Source organism: Buceros rhinoceros, unplaced genomic scaffold, assembly GCF_000710305.1.
Source record: "Buceros rhinoceros silvestris isolate BGI_N320 unplaced genomic scaffold, ASM71030v1 scaffold22034, whole genome shotgun sequence".
Taxonomy (NCBI): Eukaryota; Metazoa; Chordata; class Aves; order Bucerotiformes; family Bucerotidae; genus Buceros; species Buceros rhinoceros.
In genome coordinates, this window is record NW_010407932.1 from 2,120 (window position 1) to 28,062 (window position 25,943).

At 42.8% G+C, this 25,943-nt stretch overlaps 2 protein-coding genes across 2 annotated transcripts in view; one reads left to right on the forward strand and one right to left on the reverse strand.

Moving 5' to 3' along the window:
- PREPL (prolyl endopeptidase-like) overlaps window positions 1-12,017 on the forward strand; it is a 13,670-nt gene extending 1,653 nt beyond the window's left edge. Inside the window, exons 2-14 of the mRNA XM_010134697.1 lie at window positions 3-203; window positions 358-424; window positions 1,042-1,245; window positions 2,137-2,260; window positions 4,525-4,741; window positions 5,325-5,510; window positions 6,914-7,117; window positions 7,856-8,031; window positions 9,468-9,684; window positions 9,872-10,021; window positions 10,273-10,399; window positions 10,979-11,061; window positions 11,937-12,017. Of these exons, the coding sequence (XP_010132999.1) occupies window positions 3-203; window positions 358-424; window positions 1,042-1,245; window positions 2,137-2,260; window positions 4,525-4,741; window positions 5,325-5,510; window positions 6,914-7,117; window positions 7,856-8,031; window positions 9,468-9,684; window positions 9,872-10,021; window positions 10,273-10,399; window positions 10,979-11,061; window positions 11,937-12,017 (2,037 nt within the window). The remainder of the gene's footprint in view (window positions 1-2; window positions 204-357; window positions 425-1,041; window positions 1,246-2,136; window positions 2,261-4,524; window positions 4,742-5,324; window positions 5,511-6,913; window positions 7,118-7,855; window positions 8,032-9,467; window positions 9,685-9,871; window positions 10,022-10,272; window positions 10,400-10,978; window positions 11,062-11,936) is intronic.
- Window positions 12,018-13,040: 1,023 nt separating this feature from the next.
- On the reverse strand, window positions 13,041-25,147 carry SLC3A1 (solute carrier family 3 (amino acid transporter heavy chain), member 1). The gene is made up of 10 exons (XM_010134698.1): window positions 24,721-25,147; window positions 23,443-23,622; window positions 22,371-22,525; window positions 21,328-21,453; window positions 18,723-18,842; window positions 17,639-17,763; window positions 17,188-17,386; window positions 16,693-16,869; window positions 14,275-14,391; window positions 13,041-13,481 (listed from the first exon to the last, which is right to left on the reverse strand). Exons 1-10 carry the CDS (start codon window positions 25,145-25,147, stop codon window positions 13,041-13,043), a joined length of 2,067 nt encoding a protein of 688 aa, XP_010133000.1.
- Window positions 25,148-25,943: the final 796 nt, after the last annotated feature.

A 25,943-nucleotide genomic window follows, 5' to 3' on the forward strand; every position in this document is an offset into this window, starting at 1 on the left:
AGCAGGAAGGAACAAAAATCCCTTCCAAACGGAAGCAAAACACATCCCTAACAACATCAGAGCTTTTGTACAGGAATCTTCTGAAATCAGAGCAGGAACATTGGAACGACATTTCAGCAAGATACAAAGCTGTGACAAAGAGAATCAAGGAAAAATTAGAAGAGTTGCATGACAAGTACACGTTCAATTCAGGAAGCCCAGGGGTAAGTGACAAAAAATACAAACATTTCCCATTGTTGATGACAAATCAAAAGGCAGTGATGCCATTCCTGCGCTAAGGTGCTGCTTTATTGCTTATTCTATGGTGGTATTTTTGAGTTTTGAGTATTTTAAACACATTGGTTTTGTATTGCACAGATCAGGTTTGGAGAGAATGTGTACTTTGCTGAGCACAGCTGCGTATTTCTCTCAAAAGCAGATGACGGTAAGAGATTTCTCTTCCTAACATGGTTTAAAATGTTGTACGTGTCACCTTTCGTATGTTAAAGCTTAATTGCTCTGTTTCTTAAAACAACTAAAAGTACTTGTATAAAATTCTTTACTGATTGATTAATAATTGTAGAATCCGGCATCCAAAAAGGTGAAGTTAACAAACAGTGTTTACGGATACTAAGGCAAGTTTCTGGAGAGGAAAGGCACTCCTTTTCAGAGCCCTAACTTAACCTTTTGAAAAAGGAGGAGCACATTCATGCTTTTTTATTTCTGAGGAGATGGGAAAAATAATTACTACCTATATTTAGTAAAGTCGGCTACACTTTAGGTATCTAAACTTCAACCTTTAATACATTTACTAGCAGCCAAGATCTACACTTTTGAAATATTTTTAACAATAACTACAAGACTTTTTTCTTAAAAGTGGAAGTTTTTATTTTTGTAAAGTGCATTTGCAAATATCTTGCAAGACAGATATTTGGTGTTCCAGTAGCATGCTCTGTGAATCCTGCTAGCAGACTTGTTAAATACAGGCATTAACTACCATGGTTCATTTTGTCAGTGCCTTAATTACAGGCTTTTTATGCCTTTTTTTTTTTTATGTTATAGATGAAGGAAATGTTGATGTTTTGTTCAGTACCGAAGATCTTGGTTTTTCTGATACCTTTATTCAACGGATCAGAATTTCACCAGACCAGAAATACATGGCCATCAGCTTAAAAAGTGACAATTCCGAAGAGGCAACCTGTGTTATTGTGAAACTTGGTCGTTTTCCTGTCATGGAAAAAGTAATTCCAAGTGTATTTAGTTTTGGTAAGTTGTTTATAAATGTCCTGTGGATCACACCAGCTGTTTCAACACAGCTTTTTTGTGTAGCCTGTTTTGGATTATTCTGTTAGATGCCATCAAGTTTCTAGAGTAGAGTAAGAAATGTGTCTGGGCAGGGCAAGAATTTAAAACTCGAGGTAAAACTTCCTAGCTACAAAAATGAAGTGTAGGAGGAATTTAATGTTTTATGTGTTTGCACAATTGAAGTTTATCATGTCTGATGACAGCCAGGTCTGAAAATTTGCCCGTGACATTGATCTCTCTATTGGAGTGACTTTTTAAAGCGCATATATTTCTGTTGGCTGTAGGAGCAGCAGAGATAGCACTGATTTGGCTGGATCAGTCCAATTCCTGAACTTCAGAACAGCAAAGGTCCTGTATTTATACGTTTCTAATGTGGTGAACGCATAAACGAGCAGAGAAAACTGGAGAATTTTTCTCTCAGCAGCGCCCAGGCGCACATGCTTGTCTCTAAATGGTCTGTATGCAGTCACATGCAGCAGCACAGAGCTCATACTCTCTCTATTATCTCGCTGACTCCATGTAAACCTCTGTTACTCTGCTCGGCTTTAAACAGCCACACTATTTTCCCCTTACCTCTGGAACCCCCGCAGGGTCAGGAGCTTCCTCTTCTTGGGCCCTGGAACATTGTCCTCTGTCCTTTTTTATTATTATTTAATATTTTATGAGATTCTTGTTCTGTGGGAATCAGAGAAACGAGATAAAATCTTTGTGTGGGTTATCCTGGAGCCTTTGGGATGTAGAAGTGCTGTCCTCAGCTCCGTTCGGTGTCGAGCCCAGCGTGTGTAAACCTCCATTTTCTCTCAGTAAAGTATATACTGTTCCAAATCTGAATCACGTTTGTCTTTTTTCCAGAATGGGCTACAAATGACGTTCTGTATTACACAAGTCAGAAGAACCTTAAATGCCAGAATGTCTTTGTGACCACTTTCACTAATCAGAAACATACAAAGCTAGTTTATACAGAACAAGATGCAAGGTAATACTTACCTAAAATACAACGAGTCTTTTACATAGTCTAGAGTATTTCAGATGTAAAATATAACTGGTTTTGAAAACAAATACTTCCGTATAGTATTCCAAATGGTAAAAGACATTTTTAAGTTGTGTTTTGCTGTCAGCAGTGCCTTATGCAGTCTGAGAACGTGCCCTGTTCTCCTCTTGATATGTGATCAACAGAGATTTAACTTTCCCCTCTTACCTCACGAGTTCAGTTGAGTTTATAAATGTCAAGGTCAGTCTCAGGTCAGCGTGTCCTTTAATGAAAGTGTGACAGTTTCGTATGGGGTAATTCAGACTGTGGATTTCATCTTGTTTTCTCTGCTATTGATGTCTGATACATCTTTTAAAAAACAGAGGAGTTCAGGCTAATCCTTGCTCTGGGTAATGGATGAGCAAAATCATTACAGCATTCCCAGAGATAGAACTATTGTTGACTGAATACCCTCTCAATAACCTTTCTTTGAGAAGCAGTGGGTTGGGAAGACAAGAAGGCTCTTGCTAAACTGAGTGCAGAACTAGGTTTTCAACCACATAGCATGTGGCATACTTATACAGCATTCCATAAATGTTTCTGATTATTCTTAATTCCAGTTACATATTCAGTAAAGAAATTTCAATTATACTTTGGTCTGGGAAGAAAAAAAAAAAGGAAGGAAAAAACCCTGCAGTTGAGCTGAAGTAAATAAGATCTGTTTGATCCAGCTGCATTTGATACATACTTTTGGAAAAGCAAGTTGCACTGACCTGACACTTCCCCACAGGGAAACTGTTGGCATAATTCTGAAGGTCACAGTCATTACAGTAAATCTACTAGAAACTTACTCTAAAGGTTCATGTGCTATTGCAGCTCATAACTGAACTCACTTGTTCGTTCTTTTGTACAGCAGTTCCTTTCTGTATCTTTCCAGCTCTTTAAGATGCAATCAGTTTTTTTTTAAGCTGTAAATTTCTTGACTTCCTTAAAAAATAAGGTACAAAGACACAAAAAACCCCTGTAATATCAAGGTCAGGGTCCTTGGGGAGAAGTGTAACCTGCATTTCAGCTTGACTCTCTTAGAGGGAAGGTCAGCAGAGCTGAACTGTTGGAATCTCCGCTGAATGCAGCGCCGCACTCTTGCCAAATTTGTGTATACTGGAGAGGCTGGAGGCTGATTCTTCGCAGCCTTTAGCTCCCCTGCTGTGCCTTGCACTCCTAAAGATGTTGAGAGGCTGCAATTGGGAAAAAACAATAGTACTAAAAAAAGTGGAGTTCCTCCACCTGCAAATAATTAAAGGCACTGAAAATGTTATCTAAAGCATCCTTTTACCAGCCTAAGATTCTGAAGTCTAGAGGGGTCATTATTGCGGTCGTGTATCTGAGCTGTATAAGGCTGATTATGGTACTCGACCCTGCAATTTCTTGACAAAATCTGCTGGGTCTTTGTGTTGGACAGTTTTGCTTTTAGATACATCCAGTCTTAAAGATTCAAAATGGCAAAGAAACTGCCATGTCCCACGATGTGATGTTCCATTTAAATAGGACGACTCACAGAAACCTGAATCTGAATTTCAGCCTGAACTTGTCTAATGTGAACATCCAGCCACAAGTTATCATTCTGTTTTGTTTCTCTATCTCAGAAGCATTTAAAACCAGTAGATAGTTCCAAAACCAGTTTCTAGTTTCCAGCTTTTTTGCTACAACACTGTCTATCCTGTCATGTATAGACCTCTCTGGTTTTTTAAAATAGCCTTTTTTTGTCTTGCTTCAGACAAAGTTAGGTCAGTAACACTTGGACTTTTAATCAATTTATCTTTTGTTTTTATCTTTTTATATTTTCTTTTGTTATTTCTGTTACCACGTGATGTCCTTTATTGATTTTAATTATCCATTATTACTTAAAAAAAAGGGTTACAAGCACAATGAAAAGTTCTACATTTTGCCTGAATTTTAAAGCCAATATACATCAGTGAGCTTCCAGTCTATCTCAGCGATGCAAAAACTTGGATTCAGTTGGGCAACAACTGAACTGCTTTCCTTGCAGATTTCAGGTTCCACACCCAAGATCATGGGTATTTGGATCCCAGGAGAAATGCAGCAGGGAGTGGGTTTGGGGACCAAGTAATCTGGAATTTCTCCAGCCTCTTTACAGGCACGCTGCTTCTCCTTGTGCAGATGAAAGCCAATGATTCTGAAACAACCAGCCTATTTTTAAAACACTAATCGTGGTTCAAGTATTTTTGTTTTTTAATTCTTCCCTTCAGATTCTTTGTGGACATCTATTGCACAAAAGACAGGCGTTTTCTCACCATCAACAGCAACAGCAAGACAACCTCCGAAGTCTGGCTGGTCGACTGTAGACAGCCTTTTAAGTTACCTGCTCTTGTACAAGCACGAACAAAAGGGGTCATTTACCACATTGAGCACAGAAATGACGAGTTATATATTCTTACTACGTACGGAGAACCTGCAGAATATAAGGTAATTTTAATGGATAGCAAGATCCATAGGATTCATTCCGATCCCTGTTGCAGATCATATAGAGGCAGTAAGGCTGGCTTTTCATTCAGTCCTTCCCAGCTCACTGAAATCATTTAAGAGAGTTACACAGAGAACCACATGGATTGAAAGACTGGTGGTAGCACGCAGAGACTCACCCCTAGAGTGCCAATTTGATTGTAGCTCCTTTGGCAGCATCAAGAAATGAGCTTTAGCAGTCAGTCACTTCCCCTACATTAAAATTTAAGTTGGTGATCTCCATCTGTATAATCACACCACCTACAGTTCTGCTGGCCACACTGAAAGCACTTACTGCATGGAAACCTTCTAGAGATTCACCTTGAGAATTGAATTTACTTTGCCAAGTGTCCCTGAATTGTTGTTCCATTTTGCCCAAGAAAAAGGTGTTTTAAAACCTCCAGTTTTAGTCAGGCAAACTCCCCTGATTCAAACTGTTAATTTTTTTGCAATAAAAACGTTGCACGAGGTCGCCTGTATGTCTGTACATCTCATTTGAAACCCTTACCACATCTCAGTAATGAAAAGACATCTTTTGTTTTTACAGTTGATGAAGGCACCAGTAGCTTCCAGTGGCATAGAGAACTGGCAGTTAGTTTATGCACTGGAAGAGAAAATGAAGCTGGTAGACTTGGAGGTGTTCAGTGATCACTGTGTAATGTTCCTGAAGAATGCTGGTCATCTTTACTTACACGTGATTTCTCTTGTTTCACGTTCAGTTCAGTCAGTAAAGGTACGTTACAGCTTGGCTTAAGCAGCATCATATTTTTCCAGCACTATATATATATTTTAACATAACATTATAATGACAGCAGAGATAAATTCCAAGAGTAGAAGTGGTTTGGAAACTATAACACTGCCAAGTGTGTCATTATGACTAACTGCCTTACCTGTGGCTGCTCTTCAGGGTTTCATCCAGTGGCTTATTGCAGCACTTAGGAAGTTAGAGCGCAGCTATCCTGTGAGTCAGTCCTTTCTTCAACCAACTACAGTCAAGCTCTTTACAATACAGCTGATTTCTACTGTAAAATAGAACTTGATTCTCTAAACACTCTACTTAGTTTCAGTGGGCCTATTTTTGCTTATGCTCATCAGTATAAGCAAGGAAGTAAGCCTGGCCCTCCTACAGAAGAACGATTAGAACATTCAGAAGACAAGTATGGGCACTGTCCCATAACAAACGGGAGCAGTCGATATTGCAGTACAATTTGTGCAAAGTATTTCTGCCCTTCTCTACTTGCTGCTAAATATTTGTGAATTAGAACCAAAATGACTCAATTCAAAACCATTCCAACAAAATATTCAATTGAATTGTTTGCCTGCAAAGAACATTCTGAACTACAGGCAAGTTTATTGCAATGAGCTACCCATGCTGCACTCTGTAACAAACTGCTACAGAAAAAGGTTCTCAACAAAGTACGCTGTATAGTCTCTGAAAAGGGTCATAGTTTATTTATTCGGAAAGGGTCTGCAGTTACTCTGGAGAACTTGGGCCTCTGTTGCCATTTCAGAAAGTCTCTAGCAACCTAACCCAAGTTAAGTAGTGGCCTGGCAGAGGGTTTGACGACACCCCTGCTGCTCTCAAAGAATGAATCGTGATTTCTTTTATTCTTAGCAGAGTTAAAAATCTTAAAAAGAAGTGTCTGAGGGTGAATGTGCCAGGAGAAGGTTTCGTTCTTCACAATGGCTGGCACTAGGAACAAAGCTAAGAGCCAGAGGTTTCGGTGGCTTTGCATTACTGGGCTAACGCACAGCAAAAGCACAACAACTGACATGGGCTTGGCTGTGTAACATCCTGAAGGAGGACTGGAAATCAGAGGGGAAACAGGATCTAAAAATTAAAAGACAACGCTGAAATGCTTTAATTTTTAAAAAATTGCACTCATGCTCATTTTCAACTGAATTTTGATTTATTTTCCTTTTTTATTTAATTGTTGAAACTTACTCAGTGGCCTTAGGGGAGAAGTTTGCCAGAGTCTGTCACTTTCTGACTGCTTCATTACTGAATGTAAAAGAAACACAGGTTGTGCTACGTACATACTGAAGACCTTAAAAATCTGTTCCTCTGAAGGACACACTAGGCAAAATTCACAGCAGCAGTGTAAGGGTCTCACTTCCAATGCCATGTTTTCTCAGCTACCTGCGTGGGCCTGCGAGTTTGAATTGGAATCTCATCCTGAACATACCACCAGCACTTGCTATTTTCAGCTCACCTCCCCGGTACACCCCCCTAAGCTATATGCATATTCATTTAAAGAAAATAATCTCATTGAACAAGCTGTGCAAGAGGTACCAATTATTACGAATTGTCACACTACACGGTTACTAGCTAAAAGCAAGGTAAGATTTTTCAGTCCTTTTTCTATTCCCTCTCTCCTTCCCTTCCTCCCCACCCATTTAAAGAAAGTGCATTTGGCAGGGAACAGAAATTAAAATGCTGTAAAGAGCCGCTGGCGCTATAGTTACTAAACAGTGGGTGTTTTCTTCAGTGCTGCAGAGAAGAACGAGAAAGAGTCGTGATAAGATTTTTTTTTCCCATTAACCTGGGTTTGCTGGAGGAGAGAACATGATGAGTCAAGCGTCTTAGCATAGTGTGACTTAGACTTGCCAGCTGGTGTATGGTATCATAGTCTCCATGGTAAGTGAACAGTCTGCCAGCTGTTGAAAAGAACACCCCACAGCCACAGCGCAGATCAGGACAGGGAACTTTTAACAGCCCGAGTTTAAAAAATTGGAGATGTTAATAAAGAGTTTGTGCTACAGTAAGTGGTAAACTGTTTTGTTAACAATAGATATTCTTGGTGTTAAATGGGGAAGGAAGACTTGGCTGCTTTTGTGGCTTAAAAACGCCTCAGGTGTTGCACTTAAATGAATTTTATACTCTGCATCCGTAAGCTACACAGCAGAGGTTCAGTCTCTCGCTTTATTTTTCAAGAGTCCTTTGTACATTCTAAGTGAAGAAAAATTACTGTAATCAAAAAAACCCACATTTTAAAATAAATAATTGACGTTTTCAGTGCAAAGTATCACTGAGATTTCTGAAATGTCGTTTGTTGTAAAATACTCCTTCATTTCCAGGATGAAACTTCGGTGCCAATTACAGTTTTTCATAAAATGAGTTCTAAAGAGCTACACAGGAAACCACTTCTGGTTCATGTATATGGAGCTTATGGCATAGATTTGAACATGAGCTTTAAGGAAGAGAAGCTGATGTTAATTGAAGAGGGTTGGATATTAGCATATTGCCATGTTAGGTAAGTCCAATATAGAAAGGAATTAAGATTTTAATCTGTGGGATATGCAGCAATTTATTGCTACTCAACTGAAGCGATACAGAAATATTTTTTTCATGTAGGTATACCTAATTCTTCACGCTCTTCACTTCCATCTCTTCTTAGATTTTTTTTGTAAAGTAATTTTTAACAAAAACATTAATTTACCTCAGGAAAAAAAAATTACAAGACCACGTACTGCATTTCAGTTTTTAACCCATCATTACAGTTGTACGTAACTTTTAATCATTTGAAGTCTCATTACTTCGTGTCTCATCTTTGCTCAAGAAATATCTTGATAATGCGTTCAAATCGCAATGCCCCGCTCCCTCCCTCTCTTTGCAAGGGCACTGTGTACTGATGTTCAGTCTGCGTCTGCGGAAAGCCCCTTACTTGCCTTCCACAGCAACAACCAAGCATTTAACCTGCATCTCTTGTTCTTAGGTTGCCTAAACCCTCTTGTCTCCAGTTTAAGCTACAAATCTGCTAGTGCTATAAAACCGCTATGTACAATAGGCTTCACGTTTTCACTGAGATAATAATTCAGGAGGTGAAGGAGGTAACAAAAGAATCACTTTAAGCAGGGGAAGGAAGGGGGAGAACGAGGAATTGTTTGAAATACCAGTTCCAAAACAAATCCAGCACACAAATATATTCAGTGTGTTATGCTCAGTGGCAAGCATTGTGCTGTTCTTCCTCCCACCTCCCAAAGTATCCTAAGATGCAAGTCAGCCCTAGAAGAAGATGGAGTCTTCATCTAAAGATGCAGAATGTTGGCAGACTAATCAGTTAATTCATTCTAAACTCAAAACCTGAATAAGGAGACTTCAGGTGGCTTAGAACCAAAATTGTGCTCGTGTAGAAAGGAGTACTCAAATTTAACATTTCTGTATTACAAAATGCACATTTCAAGTGGTATTTGAAATTCACAAACCAAATAAAAAGAGAAACTTTCTAACAGTCTCAAAATCTAAGCTGCACCAAAGACAGATCCTGAGAGTCTCAGTGTGGAGCTGAGAAATCCTGCTGCACTGTTTTTAATAGGTGATAGTGTGCGTGATGCAAGCGTGGACAATGTTTTAGCTATTTTAATAGTGTCTTGATTTTTATGGCCTACGATGACAGTGTCATTCGCCAAAGCGGTGCTTTTCCTGTGAGTTCCAGGACCCAAGCACCCAGGGGCACAGAGTGCCCTTACACAGTCAGGATTGTCACCAGTCATCGCGCCCGGTCACACAACGTGCATTTGTTTGCATGTTGTGTGTTTGAGCCACAGAGGAGGGGAAAGACAAGAATACAAGCAAGTTAATGGGGAAGGCAAACTATCGTTTTGCAATGCTGAGACTGTCCTTTCATTATCTGAAGCTTTGCTCTTTGTTTTCCAAAGAGACTCCAGCTTGAACTGTTTTAACTTCCAGGGGTGGAGGAGAGCTAGGCCTTAGCTGGCACAAAGATGGATGTCAGCATAATAAACTCAAAGGTCTCCATGACCTTAAGGCTTGCATCATGCTGCTGCACAAACTAGGATTTTCTCAGCCGAAATACACTGCGCTGGCAGCTGCCAGCGCGGGAGGAGTCCTTGCAGGAGCCCTGTGCAACACGGATCCAGACCTTCTCAGAGCCGTGGTTCTACAGGTGAGGTGTTGCAGACCTGCTATGGATCATGATGTTAAGGTGCATTTCCTCTTTCATTCTACCATTTTCAGAATTGGAAATGCTCCAATTCAGAATTCACTTTCCCCATTTAAGAAAACCTTGACCTAGGACAGAGGACCTCAAATGCCTATTTGCCAACTTTTTTTTTTTTTTAATAATTTCTAAGGCTCCTTTCGTAGATGTTCTAAATACAATGATGAAAACTCATCTCCCACTGACAGTGGAAGAACAGGAAGAATGGGGAAATCCATCAGCAGATGAAAAATCTATGAAGTATATGAAAAGCTACTGTCCATACCAGAATATCAAGCCACAGGTAAAACTATGCTTTTGCATATCTTTTGCAAATAGATGACCCCTAATATGAAGCTTTTTTTCAGACCAAAATAGTTTTTGCAGTTAGAGTAATAGAAGTGCTTTCATTAGGAGCAGGTAAGTAAGTAGTAGATGCGTTTGTAGATAAACCGTAACAAGTAGTACAGTAAGATCAGTAGAGAAAAATTTGTTACTCACTTTATGAGAAGAATCAGCTGTCAAGTATTTAACTGGTTTTGGTTTTTATCTCAGTGTTATCCTTCAGTTTTTATCACGGCGTATGAAAATGATCAACGGATACCGCTAACGGGAGTTTTACGATATGTTCAGAAACTTCGGAAGGCTGCGCTAGATCATGCCCGCAGCACAAGTACGAAAGGTAGGAATATTACAGATAACACGGAGTTAACCAAACCAGAATATTAGCGGTTGTGTAATTAACCACCAAGAGACAACAATGCCAAGGCACAGACACTTCTGTACCTGAAACTTAACTCCAGCTTTGGGACTGGTCCCAGCAATAGGTACATTCAAGCCTTACTAGTTTCTAGTACCTTCTAATCTGGGGAGAGGCTTTTGCCATCAGTACCAAAACAGATCTTGAAATTAGCTTTGCTAAATTTCATTATGCCCCTTCTCTGCTGGCAGCGGTTGAGGAAGGTGAGCAGATGCTGCACTTGGTGTCACGGTCTTTGCTCAGAAAGAAAAAAGCACCTCTTTCCAAAACAACTTGGAGACTGAGAACAAACACGCTAAATATATAAAGACTTTTCAGTTATGTAGTTAACAGACATACAAATAGCTCATCCAGCAAGCCCCGGTGTGATTCTTTGTTTCTCTTAAGGAACAGCAGAAATTCCTTGAGGACGGAATTATCTATCCCTAAACAACTCACATCCCCTCTTACCTTTTTCCTCCTTCATTGAATGTCAAGTGATGGCTGGCTTAATTGTTCCAGGAAATTGGATCCCAAACATCATCTTAGACATCCGGGCAACTGGCAGTCACTGTGATTCGTCTTGGGAGGAGTCGCTGAATGAGGTGTGTTCCCTTCATTGCACACATCCATAGCATGGAGGAGGGAGCTGTTCCCTCAACCAGCACCTTCAGCTTCCGAGTTCATGCAGTCGTTGAATGTATGTTTGAAGTAGCAAAAGAGAAAAAAAAACCCCAAATCCTGGTGGAATTAACGTTGCTCTTGCAATCTTTTATACGTATTGCTAGAGCAACTGCTGCTTTTATAGAGAGATATATATATAAACCCAGCAGTTTATATAGGTAGATAGATAAATTATATACATATCTCTCTCTCTATATAAGTCTTTCTGTATTTCTGTATATTTATATAAAAGCCAGATTATTGAACCTTATCATGCCTTCAGCCTCAAATAGTATTAAACTCCCACTATAATATGCTGAAAGCTTTGAACGAAAGGATCCAAGTTGTGCAAAACATCATTCCAGCAGGAAAAGTCCTGCACTGTAGAGTATTAAGTGCTTGAAATTGTCATACTGGCTATTGACTTCTGTCTTCCTCATGAGTTAAACATACTTGAAGGGCTTGATCTTCACAGTTTGACATGCACGATCTGTACTATCCAAGGACGCTGCTACTGTGAGGTTTCAACATTTTGCACTTTGTACAAGCTTGCACACTAAAAGTGGCGTACTGCCGAGACCTGACATCTTGTTACCGATGTCTCATGCCACTGCTGGGTCCAAATTTTATTACCGTTAATTTTAATAAATCCTAGCAAATGCCATTTGGTTGCTCTGGGAGTTATTCCCAAACCAAATTCTTCCAGGAAAAGCCTCATTCTGTATTAGCGCAAGGTATTGCTTAGCATGAGTACAGGAAAAGAGGATTCCTACTGCAAAGAATTTTCTTACTTTGTAATAAAATACTGTCATTGTAGGTTGCAAGACAGCTCGCCTTTCTCAACAAAGAACTCGAGGAAGTGTGTCATCTCCAACATCACACAAAATCCTGCAAGTAGCTAATAAAGACACTAACTGCCTGAAGAACTTCAGGTCAGGTTTTTATTTATATGAAAAACAAAGTGTTCCCCAGAGGATCTCTCCTCCTGTATTGCGGCTTTATGGGCATCAGCAGACAGGAAATTCAAAGCTGGGTATGACGCTGCCTTGTCAACTTACACACTAAGGGTTGAACTTCTCCCCAGACAGACAGTACAGAAGCAGCTGCCTGCATTAATCGATTTGAAGAAGAAATGGGCTCTCAAGGACGGGAATTTTAGCAGAACTCTTTCATCCGAGTAGATGTGAAAATCTTGTAGTTACCTTAACTAGCATGGTAATCTTAAACAGGAATTACCCAGGTCCCTCCAGAAGACAAGACAAATGCCCCAGAAGGAGATGCCAGCCTTAACCATAGGGTGGAAAAAGAAATGAGAGAATGCTCAACCACAGTGGGGGGAGAATCAATTGGAAATGCAGTCTGGAGTGCAGAATTGGACCTATTAGCTATACTTTGTTCTTTTTCTCTCAAACTTTGAGGATAAGGAGAGCTGTTCAAGTTGGGAGAAGAGGTAAGCCATCACAGCCTTATATATATAAGTTTTGCTTCCTTTTACCTATTTTAACAAATATAGGGCCACCCCTTCAGAGTGAGTTTTACAGCTACAGCTTTAAAATGTTACTATGAACTGCCACAGACTTTGGATTCCACAGGAGCTCTGAATGAGCAGCAGCTGTAAGGGGCAGCACCCAGAAACTGGCTGTTCCCTTTCTTCACAAAAATACACGTGCTAAAACAAACAGGGCAGTTTTTTAGGACAGGTTTCTGTTTCTCCTCCACAGGCCCCAAGGAGGATTTTATATCATACTTTTTCCTTTCCACCACCAATAGAGATGCAAGACAATTAGGTACCTGTTTTATTTTTCAGGATGATTATTTCATACACAAAGTTCTAAAAGCCAAAGGAAACAATGTTTTTAGCCTTTCCTGAAACCAGCGTTTTCTAAATGAACACAAAAGCTTGGTTATTCTACTCCTGCACTTAACAGTTGACGTAGAGTAAATTGAAGGCACTGGAATAACAAGCTTTTTCTGCCACAAAACAATTTCCTTGGAAAGCTTCCATAGTATGAACAGGCTTTGCTGTTTTGTACTCGAGGACCAGGCCTTCTCCCATTTCAGTTTTAATTAGTTTGGTATTGACAGCTTTACCAGCATTGCTAAGATTAGTACTTAGTCTTACAATAGCTTCAGAGGGAAGGTGGGGAACTAGAGCTTTCAGGTCTGTTGTCGCTTCCTGCCCAAAATTGAGAACCATCATAAAGACTCTGTCTAACCCATCCAATTCCCTTACGTACACAAAAACATTGCTGTCATTCCAGATGTAGCACATCCACCCCCGATGAATGGGGAGCTCGTTGTTGCGAAGTGAAGTCAGCTCTCTGTACAAATTCAGGGTTGAGTTGGACGAGGTCGTCTGGATCTGCAACAGCCATCATTCATGAGGTCATTTCTGTGCACTGAACGTGGGAAATACTGCTTACCCCTCGCACCCACATGGCCTGCTGAGAACACACCTAACAGAATTCCTTTTGCACAGTCCTCTCTCTTCAAATCTGTCTGCAAATTCTCGTGCACTCCCTTGGCATTTGCAGAGTGGCAGAGACAGAGGTGATGAGGCATGGCAGAATTTCCCCAGCGCTAACACTGTTCTTCCTCCTGCAGTGTCCTTACACAACTGTTTACTCAAGAGAAAGCCATGACCATCAAAGCTTGATCCTGAACTGCTTTGACATAATCTAATCTACTAAAGTCACAGGGTTTGTTTTTCCTGTCTTAGATTGGGTTTTTCTCTGTCTTCAGTCCTGGTCAGCACCACAGATCAGCAAAACCCGTTGGATTCAGAGCTCTGCTGATGCCAGAGATGGGCTGTGTTAGGTCCTTGTTACAAGGCCAGTGCTCTCTAGAGTAACAGATGGAAAAGAAAGGCCAGATTTCAATTTACTATTAAAATGGTTAAAAGGACGCTAAGGAACCAAACTGCCACACTGATATCCTAATTGCAGTTGCTCTGCTTAAATGAATACTCATGGAGTAGGCTCCTGGCTGGGGCGAGGAGTTCTTTTTCCAGTAAAATTTGTGAGGACTCAGTGCTTTTTCTTCCCTTGCGTTTGTTCTCACTGCCAATTCCCTCTAAGTAAAAGAAGCCAGAGTAAAACAGATACATTGAAGTATTTTTCAACCATTGGTTTGTCAATACACACGGAGATACCTACTTCAACGTTGACACTGTGGTAGTCTGAATTAACAGGTAACCAGCTACTGTTGCCTTCAGTAAAACCAGCATTAGCTTTGCCATCCCACTGCATGGGGGATTTCTCTGGAAAGGTCACCTAGAAAATAAAGCAGTGATACATGCGTTAAAAAAATGTATCCCTTGAACAAAACAGTCCAAACACTCACCGCTTCAGTATCGCTTTCTTTGGTTTAAGTTCAGTTGTAATAAGGAGCATGTAAGTCCTTCTCCAAAGGAGAAAATAAGAATCAAGACAGTTGCTGAAGTGGAGGAGAATGGGTGGTCTCACAGATACAACATCTCCGGATAGAACCTGGAATTCCCAAATGACTCCACTAGGGTTTGTCTCTCCTTGCAACAACTTTTGGATACAAGCTTCCTACTGACAGCCAGGATAGTCGATGAATAGCTAGACAGGCAGTGAGTGACTGTGAGTAATGAGTCCTAAGAAAAGACGCTGTTAAAATAGCAGTAAACAACTAGCAAATGCTGTTCAGTAACCGTCACACTTTTCACCTCAGAACTCTTCAAGCTTATATTTGCAAGGGGTACAATTTAGACAGGATTGTTTGCATTAGAAAGATAAAACTTTATTGAAAACCAGCTTTTCGCTGATTAAAAAGTGTCAATGTAAAAAGTCTGATGTTCTCCTTTGAAGAATTCAGAAAAATTCTGAAAAAGCTTCCGCATTGTTATTGAAGAGCTGCCAAAAGATCTGACACTTAAATTTAATGATATAAGAGGGCATAAAATATTTTGCACATACTTGAAGTGTTTGTTTTCCATGAAAACTGTTTTTCATACAAAGGGCACTTTTCAATACAATCTGTCAGAACAGCAGCTCAACAAAAGAAATTGTCACTTTGCTTTGTGACATTATAAATAATGGGTTTCTCCTTTTAGCATGTTCTGAAAAGCAAGGGGAAAAAAAATCCTAAGTTTTCCACACCAGTAACACTCCCTTTCATCTTCACCTCTCTCAGCTTCTCCTGAAGCATCTCAAATGCTGGGGCTAAACTCTATACCCTGAGCAAAAACTCTCCATCTTTCTTGGACGCCCATTTATTGGGGAATCTTCCTCTCCAGGTGGCGTGGAATGGTTTTGCATTGTTAGAAAACCACGAGCCACAGGGTAGCCACTAAAGGGGGTAAACCCCGAGGAGCCAAGGGCAAGCCACTTGTGTGAAGAGTGTCATTCTGTCAGCAGCAGCAGTAAGAAAATGCAGGAGATAATCTGACCTTGGTGTTTCTCAGAGGAAATGAGATTCCCTTTAAATCACAGAATCATTTCCTCACATCTGAATCAGACAAACCTGGTGATGATCCTGCACTTCTTCAAGTCCCCCCTTCCCTTTGGTACAAAGCTAGCCAGTGCCACTGGAACACCCTCGGAGGCTGTCTCATTCCCTAGCAGAGGCTTTCCACAGCAAAACCAGCATCTGCCATAGGACCGCGGTGCTCAAATACGATCATGAGAGGCAGCGCTGAGCTGTTCCCTTTTGGACACGACCTTTTCCAATCATGCCCGTGATCTTAGGCAACGAGACACAATAGAAGTCAGGTATGATCACAGAAGAGACAAGAAATTACAGAGGCTGAATGTAAAAGCTTTCAAGTGACACAGATCAGCACAGTGCGAAAGTCCCTTGACCCTGAATAAGCTGAAAATTTCTGTTATCTAACAAGCAACCTGTCATGTGTGGCTTGTACCGACTGAGCCAGGCTCCTGGTTCAGGCCCAGGCACCTAAATCCTTTACAGGAAGGGATCCAGAAGACAAATTGAAACACCTTGTGTGACAAGCAAAAGCCACTTCTGCTTCCACCAGACAATGCTAAGAAGATGCTGCTCTGCACACCCACCCCTGGGTTCTGGAGATCCCTTCTTCAGAGCTTGGGCACCATGGCTTAGAGAGGGGCCTCTGCATAATTGGAGCAAAGTGCTCTGCAGGAGATGGTGACTGTAACAACGGTCACTCATGAACTCTGATTTCCTTTCAGTGGCAACCAGGAAATGACGGACTTTGACATAGTGATTGTGGTACTTTGGTGGGAGGAAGGAGATGGCAACTCGGTTCTTCTGGCCTCGTAAGACTGCAACACACCTCTCCTAACGACTAGCCCAGGCCAGGTGTTGATACTCGCTGCCCCTTCTGCTGAAGTGAAGCAAAGCCACACGGCTGCAAAGCACACAAGACTGATCTGGCAGGCAACAGAAATTGGGGACCCCGACTGTAGTTGAGCAGTTCACACATCAGGGCCTTGTTTCTGGTCTCTGTCCAAGACTTTTGCCATGGGTAACACAGAAAATCAACTAAGCAGTGAGAAGGGTTGGGTCTGAGAAGAAAACAAAGGTTCTTGTGTTTTTGAAAGTTCTGTTACTTAGAACTTAACAGCAACAGGATCAGAGTTTACATGCTCTTCACTTACATTTTCTGACACAATGTTCCCCATGCCTATTTCTTCACCGTAGTAAGTTACTGGAGTACCAGGGAGAGTTAAAAGCAGCATGTTCATAACATTGACATAGTCCTTCCCAATCCGAGATGAAATCCGAGCAGCATTAGGGTTTCCAGTCTGAAGAAAACATCATTCTGTTAAACGTGTTCTAAAATGCCATGCATGTGTGAAATTAATTGACTAATTTAACCAGGTAGTGGGTTTTTTCCCTTTTTTTTCTTTGCCCTCCAGGCCTGTCAGGGCAATTATCTTTTTTATCTTGGTGCCAGTACAAACTTCTTCCCCAAATAATTTAGCACACAGAAGCTCTGCCAGCAGAGGGGGGACAGAAGGGGGGGCAGAAGTTTCTGTCACCGTAAGAGGTACTATCACCTCTAGGTTTCTATCACCTATGGGAACAAGTCCTTACTGTAGGAGCTAGCCTAGAACTCTTACCGCCCAGTTTGGCCATTTTCCTGCAGGCATGTTTTTCATCCACAAGTTGACGGCTTCAAAAACACTGCTGCCTGATAGATTTTTCATGTTAATTAGGTTGAAATTGAAGGGAAAATCCGCTTCTTGGATAAAAGTTCTTCCATAATACATCATTATTGCTTCAATGTCTTCCTTCTCATCATCATCAGAACCCATGAATCTACAAAGAAGTACACAAATACCTTTTCTGGCTCATTCTTGGTTTGCACAGAGAGGGGAAAGCTGGGTTTGATGTTGGACATCCATATAAAATAACAAGGCATTATAGAGTACGTTCACTTCCTTCTTCCCCACTGAAAATACTAATACAGAGAAACAAAGTTTTAAGAAAATGTTTACAATTCTTACTTTTATTGCTATCAAGAGAGTGGCAAATGTGACAGAACAGTTCTCTAGCTCTGATAACGATTACCTGTATCGGCCAGGTTCTCTGCTGTACTCATCCATGGTTTGACGGAAGCTACGGAGGATATCATGCAGGCCAACTTGCGTGGTCGTGTAGTCGTGGTACAGCTGGGAATAGGCTGTGATGCTCTCCTTAACGAAGAATACAACAGTTCACCAATATTTTAGGTTTCAGAACTCTCCAAATTCTTCCTGTCTTTTCCTGAGACAACGCACCAGTCCAGGTCAGTTTTATCTGAATTGAGTTATGTACCAACACTAACAGCTCAGAGCTGAACGGCACTGGGGGAACCCTAAAGACATGACAGCAGAGGGCTATTTTGGATCCCATCCTCCAAGAAGGTCTACCCACAGCACTAACCCACCGAGCCCGTCCACAGCAGCAAGCACAGCAGGTGCTGTGGCCATTCACCAGGCTGGAAAGATGGTCAGCGTTGCTCTGATCGCTATAAAGGCAACGATACTCATGGAGCTGACCAGTTCTGTGTGATTCCCCAGCTCCGCAGGGGAACAGCGTCTTATCTGGGAATGTTGATTCCAGTTCACTGGAATCCGAGTTCACTGCCTCAGCAGAAGCAAATAGCGTAAATAACAGGGTGCTTCTGAAGGGGTCTGGCACCTCTCACTGACACGCTGCCAGTACAAGGGGGGGTTGTTGACTCATACTCCTACTAGTAATGTGGAAGAAATACCTGCTAGTGACTGCTACGGCATCGCAAGCAGGCAAGAGCTCTGAGCTTACCTCCTGCAGTGGGCTGCCCGGAGACCACCAATCAACTATTAAAATCTCAAGACTGGTCTTTTTAGAATATAAATCAAAAAGCAAATTATTTTAAACACAAAATTCAAAGCAGCAGTGTCAGAACAGAAATACAAAGTGTATATGGTCAACTGTCCTCCCACCCACAGCGCTGCTGCTTGCACGCATCTCACTGACCTACACCCTCAGCCCAGGGGTGCCTGTCTTCTGTGTGCTCCTTCTGCTGGCCCAGTCTTTCTGAAGCTGCTATTAAGCCCCAAAAGAGTACAAACACACGCTCTCTCGCCCCAGGAGGAAGTACAGGGAAAAAAACAAAGAACATCTGCATTACTGGATTCCAAGACTTGTTCACTTGAGGCTCATCTCGGAGATGTGTCGCTTCCAAAAGAAACTTGACAGAGCCGAAACTAAATCCATCAATTCCTTTGCCGAGCCAAAATTTGATAATGTCCTATACAAAGATAGAAATGGAAAGGTCTGAGTGAGCCCACCCCACTCCAAGTAGTATCTACTTAAAACGAACACTAAACCTTTTAGGATGTATTAAGAGGTATCTATTTTTTATTTGTACTTGCAAATTTTGCTAGAGGTTGAAGTGCATCATGTTGACCTAAGGTCAAACTAAGGTCTATATATAGCATGTCTTACTATTTCATCCAGAATAAAAAAGAAAAAGACTGGTCCGTGACCTCTCCTGTACTTCACGAGGCCAAAGCCAGAGCGCACCTCGCTAAAAGCCTTTTCCAGTCTCATCCTCCAGAACAGCTGGGCTTGTGCTAAGTGCTGCTGTTGCTGCGCACCCGTCACAGCTGCACGTGGTGAGAACATGTTGATTCCAAAATGCAAGAATATCTTGTTCTGCACAGACCTTGTGCCACCGATTTTCTTTTTATACAATAGAGCTCTTAAAATTTTTGCTCTCTCTTAGTTGACTGATGTAAAATTTTATTTTATTTTCAGGCCTATTTGTTGATTTGGAGGAACATGAAAAATTATTATCTAAGTTAACTGCTACCGATTTGTAATTTCACTACCAAATTTAGAGGTTAGTCACTATTAGTAAAATTATATCCTACTTCAGTAGCTATTACGTTACTAGAGTTTTAGTCACTCTTGTTTTAACAACTCTAAAGTTCAGTCTCTTTTGAGTGGCTTCTGCAAGTGTTCTTCGACCAGCTACTTTTCTTCATCTGAGGACAAAACCATGTTAACGTTTATTCTTTAACATGCTGGAGCAATTAGTTCATAAGCCTTTACCAAAGGCCTGGTAACAGCAGTTTCCATTTCATTTCTTTGACAGGAGATTCAGCGTCTCTTTGGCACCAGAGCTTCAGTAATGTTATCAGGCACCGTTCTACCTGAGGCCCCACAGAGACTGCGAGACCACCGCAGCAGAACGGGGCAGCTGGCAAGATCGACCGCCAGGGAAACGCACCAAAATTCAACAGTACAAAGGAGCAAACACTGAAGGACTAGACTGACACACCCTGAGGTAGCTGAACGACCTGATGGGGTATAACTTTAAGGGGAAAACCCCACCAAAACCAAAGAAAAAAGCCACAATTGCAGACTCCCTATGTTGCAGCTCACTCCCCATATTTTAACTAATTGCTGGGAGACCTGATACAGACAGGCATGAGGTTTCATCAGGCCCCCACTACCTGGCCTTGGTGAAGTGCTCTCGCTGTGACTGCTGTCCCTCTGTCTTGCTCTCCTGTAGAGTCATCAGAGATCAGACAGATCGAAACTCCCCATCTCCCCCTCATCAGCAAGCCCAGGCACTCTCTGTAGTTCTAATCAGCACCACCTCACTCGCCTTCTTGAAATGCAAACAAGGTGCCATCCCCTCATCTGATGGGCTGATTAACAGCTCCTGTATCCACAGAGAGAAAAACTTCTCTCCAGTTGAGGGATTCAGCTGACTCAGCACAGGCTTCAGCACAACCTTCCACCTCAACCCTTCCAGTCACTGTTGTCCTTGATGCGGCTCTCACTGGGGACTAGAGCTGAGGGCAGTTTGCCTGCAGACAGCAGCCCTGTTAGATGATCTGAGTCCGAGCACCACCTTCAAAGCAAGTTACAGCTATCTCAGGACACAGAGGGAGAAGCATCTAGGCCACCATACGAGATTCTGCCCAGACAACTTTCTGTTCAATTGGTTTAGTTCTGGCCATCCGCATGTGAGGAAAACCTCAGGCTGGAAGGGCTGCAAGGGGTAAGTAGAGGCTAAACAAAGGGACGGAGAGTCTCTCACTTCAGGAGGACTGGGAAAAGCCTGCCCCACCTAATCCATCTTAACAAAAGCTGAAGGGGGATGTTGTCAGACCTGAAGAACAAGTAAGCCTTAAGGGTGGGAAAAGCTGTTTCAGCTGAAGGACATCGAGTGTTAAGTACAAACAGTTGGCAAGTAAGGCTGAAAGAGTAGAGGGCTCCAGCAGCATCAAAGCAATTTTTCAAGGTAAACCTTCAGTAGGAAGAGAAAAGGGAAGGAAGCTCCTTTCAAAGTGCAAGAGGCTGCTCCAAATACCCATCCAGATCTTGCCAGGTACTTGGGAGACTTAAGTCAGATGGGGGCCTTAAGGCAGCAAAAACCCCAGGGGTCTTACTTCTTAAAATCCAGAGGACTGCAACAGCACCCGCTGCCAGCACTTCAGTCAAGGACAATTCCATATGCATTTTATTTTGGTTGCTCATTTGCTTTTAAATTAAAAAGTCTTGAAGCAAAGTAGCTCCAATCCTGGAAGCATTACAGCATAAGGCTTGAATTCTGCTTATGAACTTAACATTTCTCTAGACGCCCTTCTTGTTTACATACGCTGCAATCCTTGAATTCCTTCCAGCTGGGCTGTCAACTGGGTAGCACAAATAATCAGAGAAATGAAGTGTAGACAGCGCTGCTCTGCTGTTGGTGCAGCGGCGGCAGGTTGCGCACTTACGTGGATTTCTTGTTGAACAGCAGGGTTGTGGAAATTTAAGTCTGGCTGCTCCTTCCCGAACTGGTGAAGATAACATTGGTTCCTCACCTCGTCGAACTGCCAGCTTGAGTTCCCAAAGATGCTCAGCTGCTCATGCAAGGGAGGGCAATAATCAGAACACTCCTCATTCAACATTTGCTCCTAAGTATGCTTTAAGGTGCGGTGCATCACAAACAAATTATAAAGCACATTGCTCAGCAACGGACTGAAGCTGGAGCAGGTTTTGGTACTCGTGTTCCACATCTCCTTCTCCCACTAATTGCTCTCCCTTGATCCGTGCTTTGCCACGTATTTCTTGTTCAATGTTCTGTTTAATTCTTTCTAAGTAGTCTTTTACTAGGAATTATTCAGAACAGAGGAAAAAACATGGGTGGGAACATCTCTTTTGGGATTGTTTTTCCTAAAGCTTATTTTAAAACCTTTAATAAATGTTGTTAATTAACTTAGAGCTTTCTGCAATCTGCTATTGCCCCTTTGCGGCACTGACAAGAGTCAGCACGTTAAAACTCTATAATAAAAGATTCCAAAAGCTAAAATAGCTCTTAAGACTCTTCAGTTTCAAGAGAAATTACACAAAATATTAATTCTACCTTGAGTTTTTAGAATGTTCCTAATCCAGTTCAAATTAATCTGGTTACAAAGAGACAACACACTGTCTGGCCTGATCGCCTTCCAGAAAAAGGAAAAAAGCCACCAACATGCTGTTTCATTTCCCTCCCCACCAACTACGGGCAGGATCTCAGAGGAGCCGAGTGAAGATGTAACGCTGCTGTAGGTTTAACATTTTTGTAAAGAAACAAAAGTAATTTTTAAATTTCTGTTTGAAGCAGCAACTCCTTCCTCCCCCTGCTCCCGAGCTGGTTTAAATCCCAGACTGCACCATCTTGTTTAGTAACACCAGTTTGTGCCTCCACCCTCTTTGCAGCCCAGTGTACAGTGGGACAATTACGTTACAGCTGCTTCGCACCCAGCTCGGCCTCGCATGTGTCCCTTCCCACACTTACCCAGTTGTTTGGAGGAGTGACCGAACCAGCCGTCCGTGCGCAGTCCTGCCAGACGTAGTAGTCCGTGTACTTCCCCGTCCGATTGCGGCTCAGCTGGAACCATTGGTGTTTGTCACTTGTGTGGTTTGGTACTAAATCCACAATCACCTTTAGCCCTTCATGATCAAACCATAAAGACAACATTCAATTTAGCCTTTGAAGATGAAGTTGTCGATTTTTTTAACACAGTATGAGAAGTGCTTGGGCTTCTCCCATCCCAGAGGCAAAAAAAAACAGGACAAAAATCCCCAGATCACCAACACAGAGACCAACTAGAGGTTGCAAGTAGCTGTGACACATCTTCAGGTACTGCTCACCCCAGCCCATTGCTGGGGAGGGAAAGAAAAAAAATCAGATTTCTGCCGTTATGAACCACTTCCACTAACTCTGACTTGCAACATCTGCCTCCCACCTGCCGGGTGGAAGGGCACTTCACCAGTCTGCCATCAGTGAACATAAGTTCTTCCTCACCCTCCAAAAGACAATTTTGAAACCCCAAATGTTTTGGGACTAGCTGGGAAACCATTTTCCATTCAGCCCAACAGCTGTAAGGGGAAGCACCTGAGCAAACACTTATTCTAAGGCATAAACACAGCAACCATGGATGCAACCACAGTAAGGAAGCACACGGTCTCTTCCAAGGCCGTAATTGTTGTCCTGCTGTCTTCAGAAAGCAGCCAGCGGTCATAAAATTCAGTCAAAACCAACTGCACCTCAGCCTTGATGCCCCAGGGAGCCCAGACAGTACGTCAGCCCACCGCCATTCTCGGAGGGGACTGTGCCTTGCAGAGGACACGCAGCAGCCTGACGCTGCTGTTGCAGCTCCCTGTGCCTCCCAGCACCACCCCAGCACCCAAGGGCCAGGGTGATCAAGAGCTGCCCTGCTGCAGAGTGAACGCATACCCTTCGCTGGCACCTTCATCTGCTTCTGCTCAAGGCCACCGCGGTCCTAACCTGGTGCTACAAGGTTCACCTGTACGATATGAGCGGGCATCTTTTTCACAGAGCCGTTTTGCCCGGGGTTGCTGCTTACCTCTGTCATGTATGGCTGCCAGGAGATTCTCAAAGTCACTCATCGACCCAAACATGGGATCAACATCATAGAAGTCTTCAGCTCCATATCCAAGGTCTTTTAAGGGGGACTTAAAGAACGAGGTGATCCAGATGGTTTTGATATTCAGATAGGTAATATGGTCCAGTTTTTCTTGAATGCCTATTTAAAAGGAAAGGGTGACATCTGTTCAGAAAAGACAAAGTATTTTTGCTGAAGTATGTTTGTATGTCACTACACAGGTCCCTTGGATCCGGAACCACCCCCTGTTGTCACAGGGCAATCTTGACACGTCTTCAGGGACAGCATGAGGCCACGGAATGGAAACCATTCAAAGATGCTTTTACAAGGAAGGTAAAGTAAAAAAAAAAACCCCAAATCAGAACACATTGCTGTTCTGTACTATAAAGTATTTATAGTGTCATTTAATAAATTTAACAGTCACTTCTGAAAACAAGCCCCTGTATTTTGCTAGGCTGCAGCAGCAGCAGCAGCATTGCCTTCCCATTTCAAGGGATATCAGTTCATCCCAGACCACCCAAAGGGAAGCACAAATGTAAGGCACAGAGCGCCGCTTCTCCCTGCCTTCGGAAAAGTCTCTTACAGGGTTTTTTTCTGTTGTTTTCTGTAAGGACACCTCACTCCAGCCTCCTCCGGTACTTTGAAATCCAAACCTTCCCTGTCTTCCTGGTATGCAGCTACCGGAATGGTTTCTTCCCAGCAGAGGATATTACAGCCATCACTTCTTGTTTAGAAATTTATTGTGCCAGTATGGCGCTGAGCCTTCCCTTTCTAAGCTACTGATAAGGGCATTGTCTCTTGGGATCAGATGCCCCTGCCGGTGCATTCCAAAGAGCTCAAAACCTCCTAAGCCAAGAACATCTTCCTCTGCCTTTAGCCAGCAGCCAGCCTAAGATGACAGAGTGCTCAGCACCACCCGCCCGTCCTGGCTGCCCTCGGTTTTGTGGAGATAGTTGACTCTGGTGGCAGTTGTGCTGCGGCTCTCAGCCCCACCTCTAAACGTCCCTCCTAACTCCAGGCTCAGGCTTCGCAGCTTAAGCAAGTGGCTCCAGATTTATTCATGCCAGCGTGAGCTGCCATTAATGATTAGTCGGACAGCTTGACCTCCCTTCTCCACTAGGGTGGCTTTATCTGCTGGACCGAGTTGGTTATTTTTTTTAATATCTCTACACATCTGCACTCAGACAACTGCCACACAGCTTTGCACGCACCAAAGGAAAAGAATGGAAATTCACCCACCTCTCAGATCCCCGTTCCCATCCATGTCGCTGTCCTTGAAGGAACGTGGATAGATCTGATAAATAGGACTGGCCTGCCACCAGTCAAGGCACTTTGGGGAGAGAGCAATAACTGCAATCGTAGCACCCACGAGCACCACGGTACCAGCGATGATGAGCCAGAAGAGAATCTCCCTGGTGACTCTGTACCGGGCTTGGCTGGAGAACTTCAGCAAGACTTCCTTTGGCATCCCTGCGTAGGGCTTCAACAGCAGGTCCTCCAGAGCCACTGGGTCCACCTCGATACTGCATGTTTTTGGCATTTCTTCTTGGCTACTGGTATCCGCCTCCTTGTCATCCAAAGCCTCATTCTGAACAAATCCGTTGTTCTCCACACCTGCCTTCTCGCTCAGCTCCACAGGTAAGCTCTTAGCTTCCTCCTTGACCATTTTACTTCACGGGTCTTGTCCTGGAGACTCCAGCCACAGCCAGCAGTGTTGCTGACAGTGAAATGAGAAGCAGCTTAATTAGCACCTGGGTTTATCATCAGTCCTCACCCACTGGTCAAAGCTCAAAAAGGGACAAGAAGGGCAAAGTGCTCCAGCTCTTCCGCATAACAGCCATCTTCAGCAAGATAACAACGCTACAGGAATGCGCAGTCCTCCAGGGGGGAAACCTTTGCTCAGACCAGCCCAGCAGAGTCACGTTTACTGCTGCTCCCTCTGGTGCACCGAGCTTCTCTTCCTTTCCACAACAGTGGGAAAGCTGGGAGCTTTTATCAGTAAAAGGTTTAGTAAACAAGCAGCTTTCCAGCCCAGTCCTGGTCTCCCATCCCTAAAAGAGGTGGAGCATTAACGAGTAGTTTAAAGATGGACAGCAAGACAGTGAGGTGGTAACAACTTGTGTCCCAGCAGCAACAATACAAACTAAGAAGGAAAGACCCAAAAGCCAGTTGGGCTTTGCTTCCCACAGCTTAGACGAACCCCAACCCAACCCAGCCCAGCCCAGCCCAGCCCAGTCCTGGTCTCCCATCCCTAAAAGAGGTGGAGCATTAACGAGTAGTTTAAAGATGGACAGCAAGACAGTGAGGTGGTAACAACTTGTGTCCCAGCAGCAACAATACAAACTAAGAAGGAAAGACCCAAAAGCCAGTTGGGCTTTGCTTCCCACAGCTTAGACGAACCCCAACCCAACCCAGCCCAGCCCAGCCCAGCCCAGAAGCCCATCCACAGCTCCTGAGCAGTA

Excerpts from the sequence above, each read along its gene's own strand:
- SLC3A1 (XM_010134698.1), bottom strand. The coding sequence starts at position 25,147 with ATGGTCAAGGAGGAAGCTAAGAGCTTACCTGTGGAGCTGAGCGAGAAG. Across the intron at positions 17,387-17,638 it reads AGAGAACCTGGCCGATACAG|ATTCATGGGTTCTGATGATG; the intron begins GTAATCGTTATC and ends ACTTCTTTGTAG. Across the intron at positions 14,392-16,692 it reads AGCATGTAAACTCTGATCCT|GTGACCTTTCCAGAGAAATC; the intron begins GTTGCTGTTAAG and ends TTTATTTTCTAG.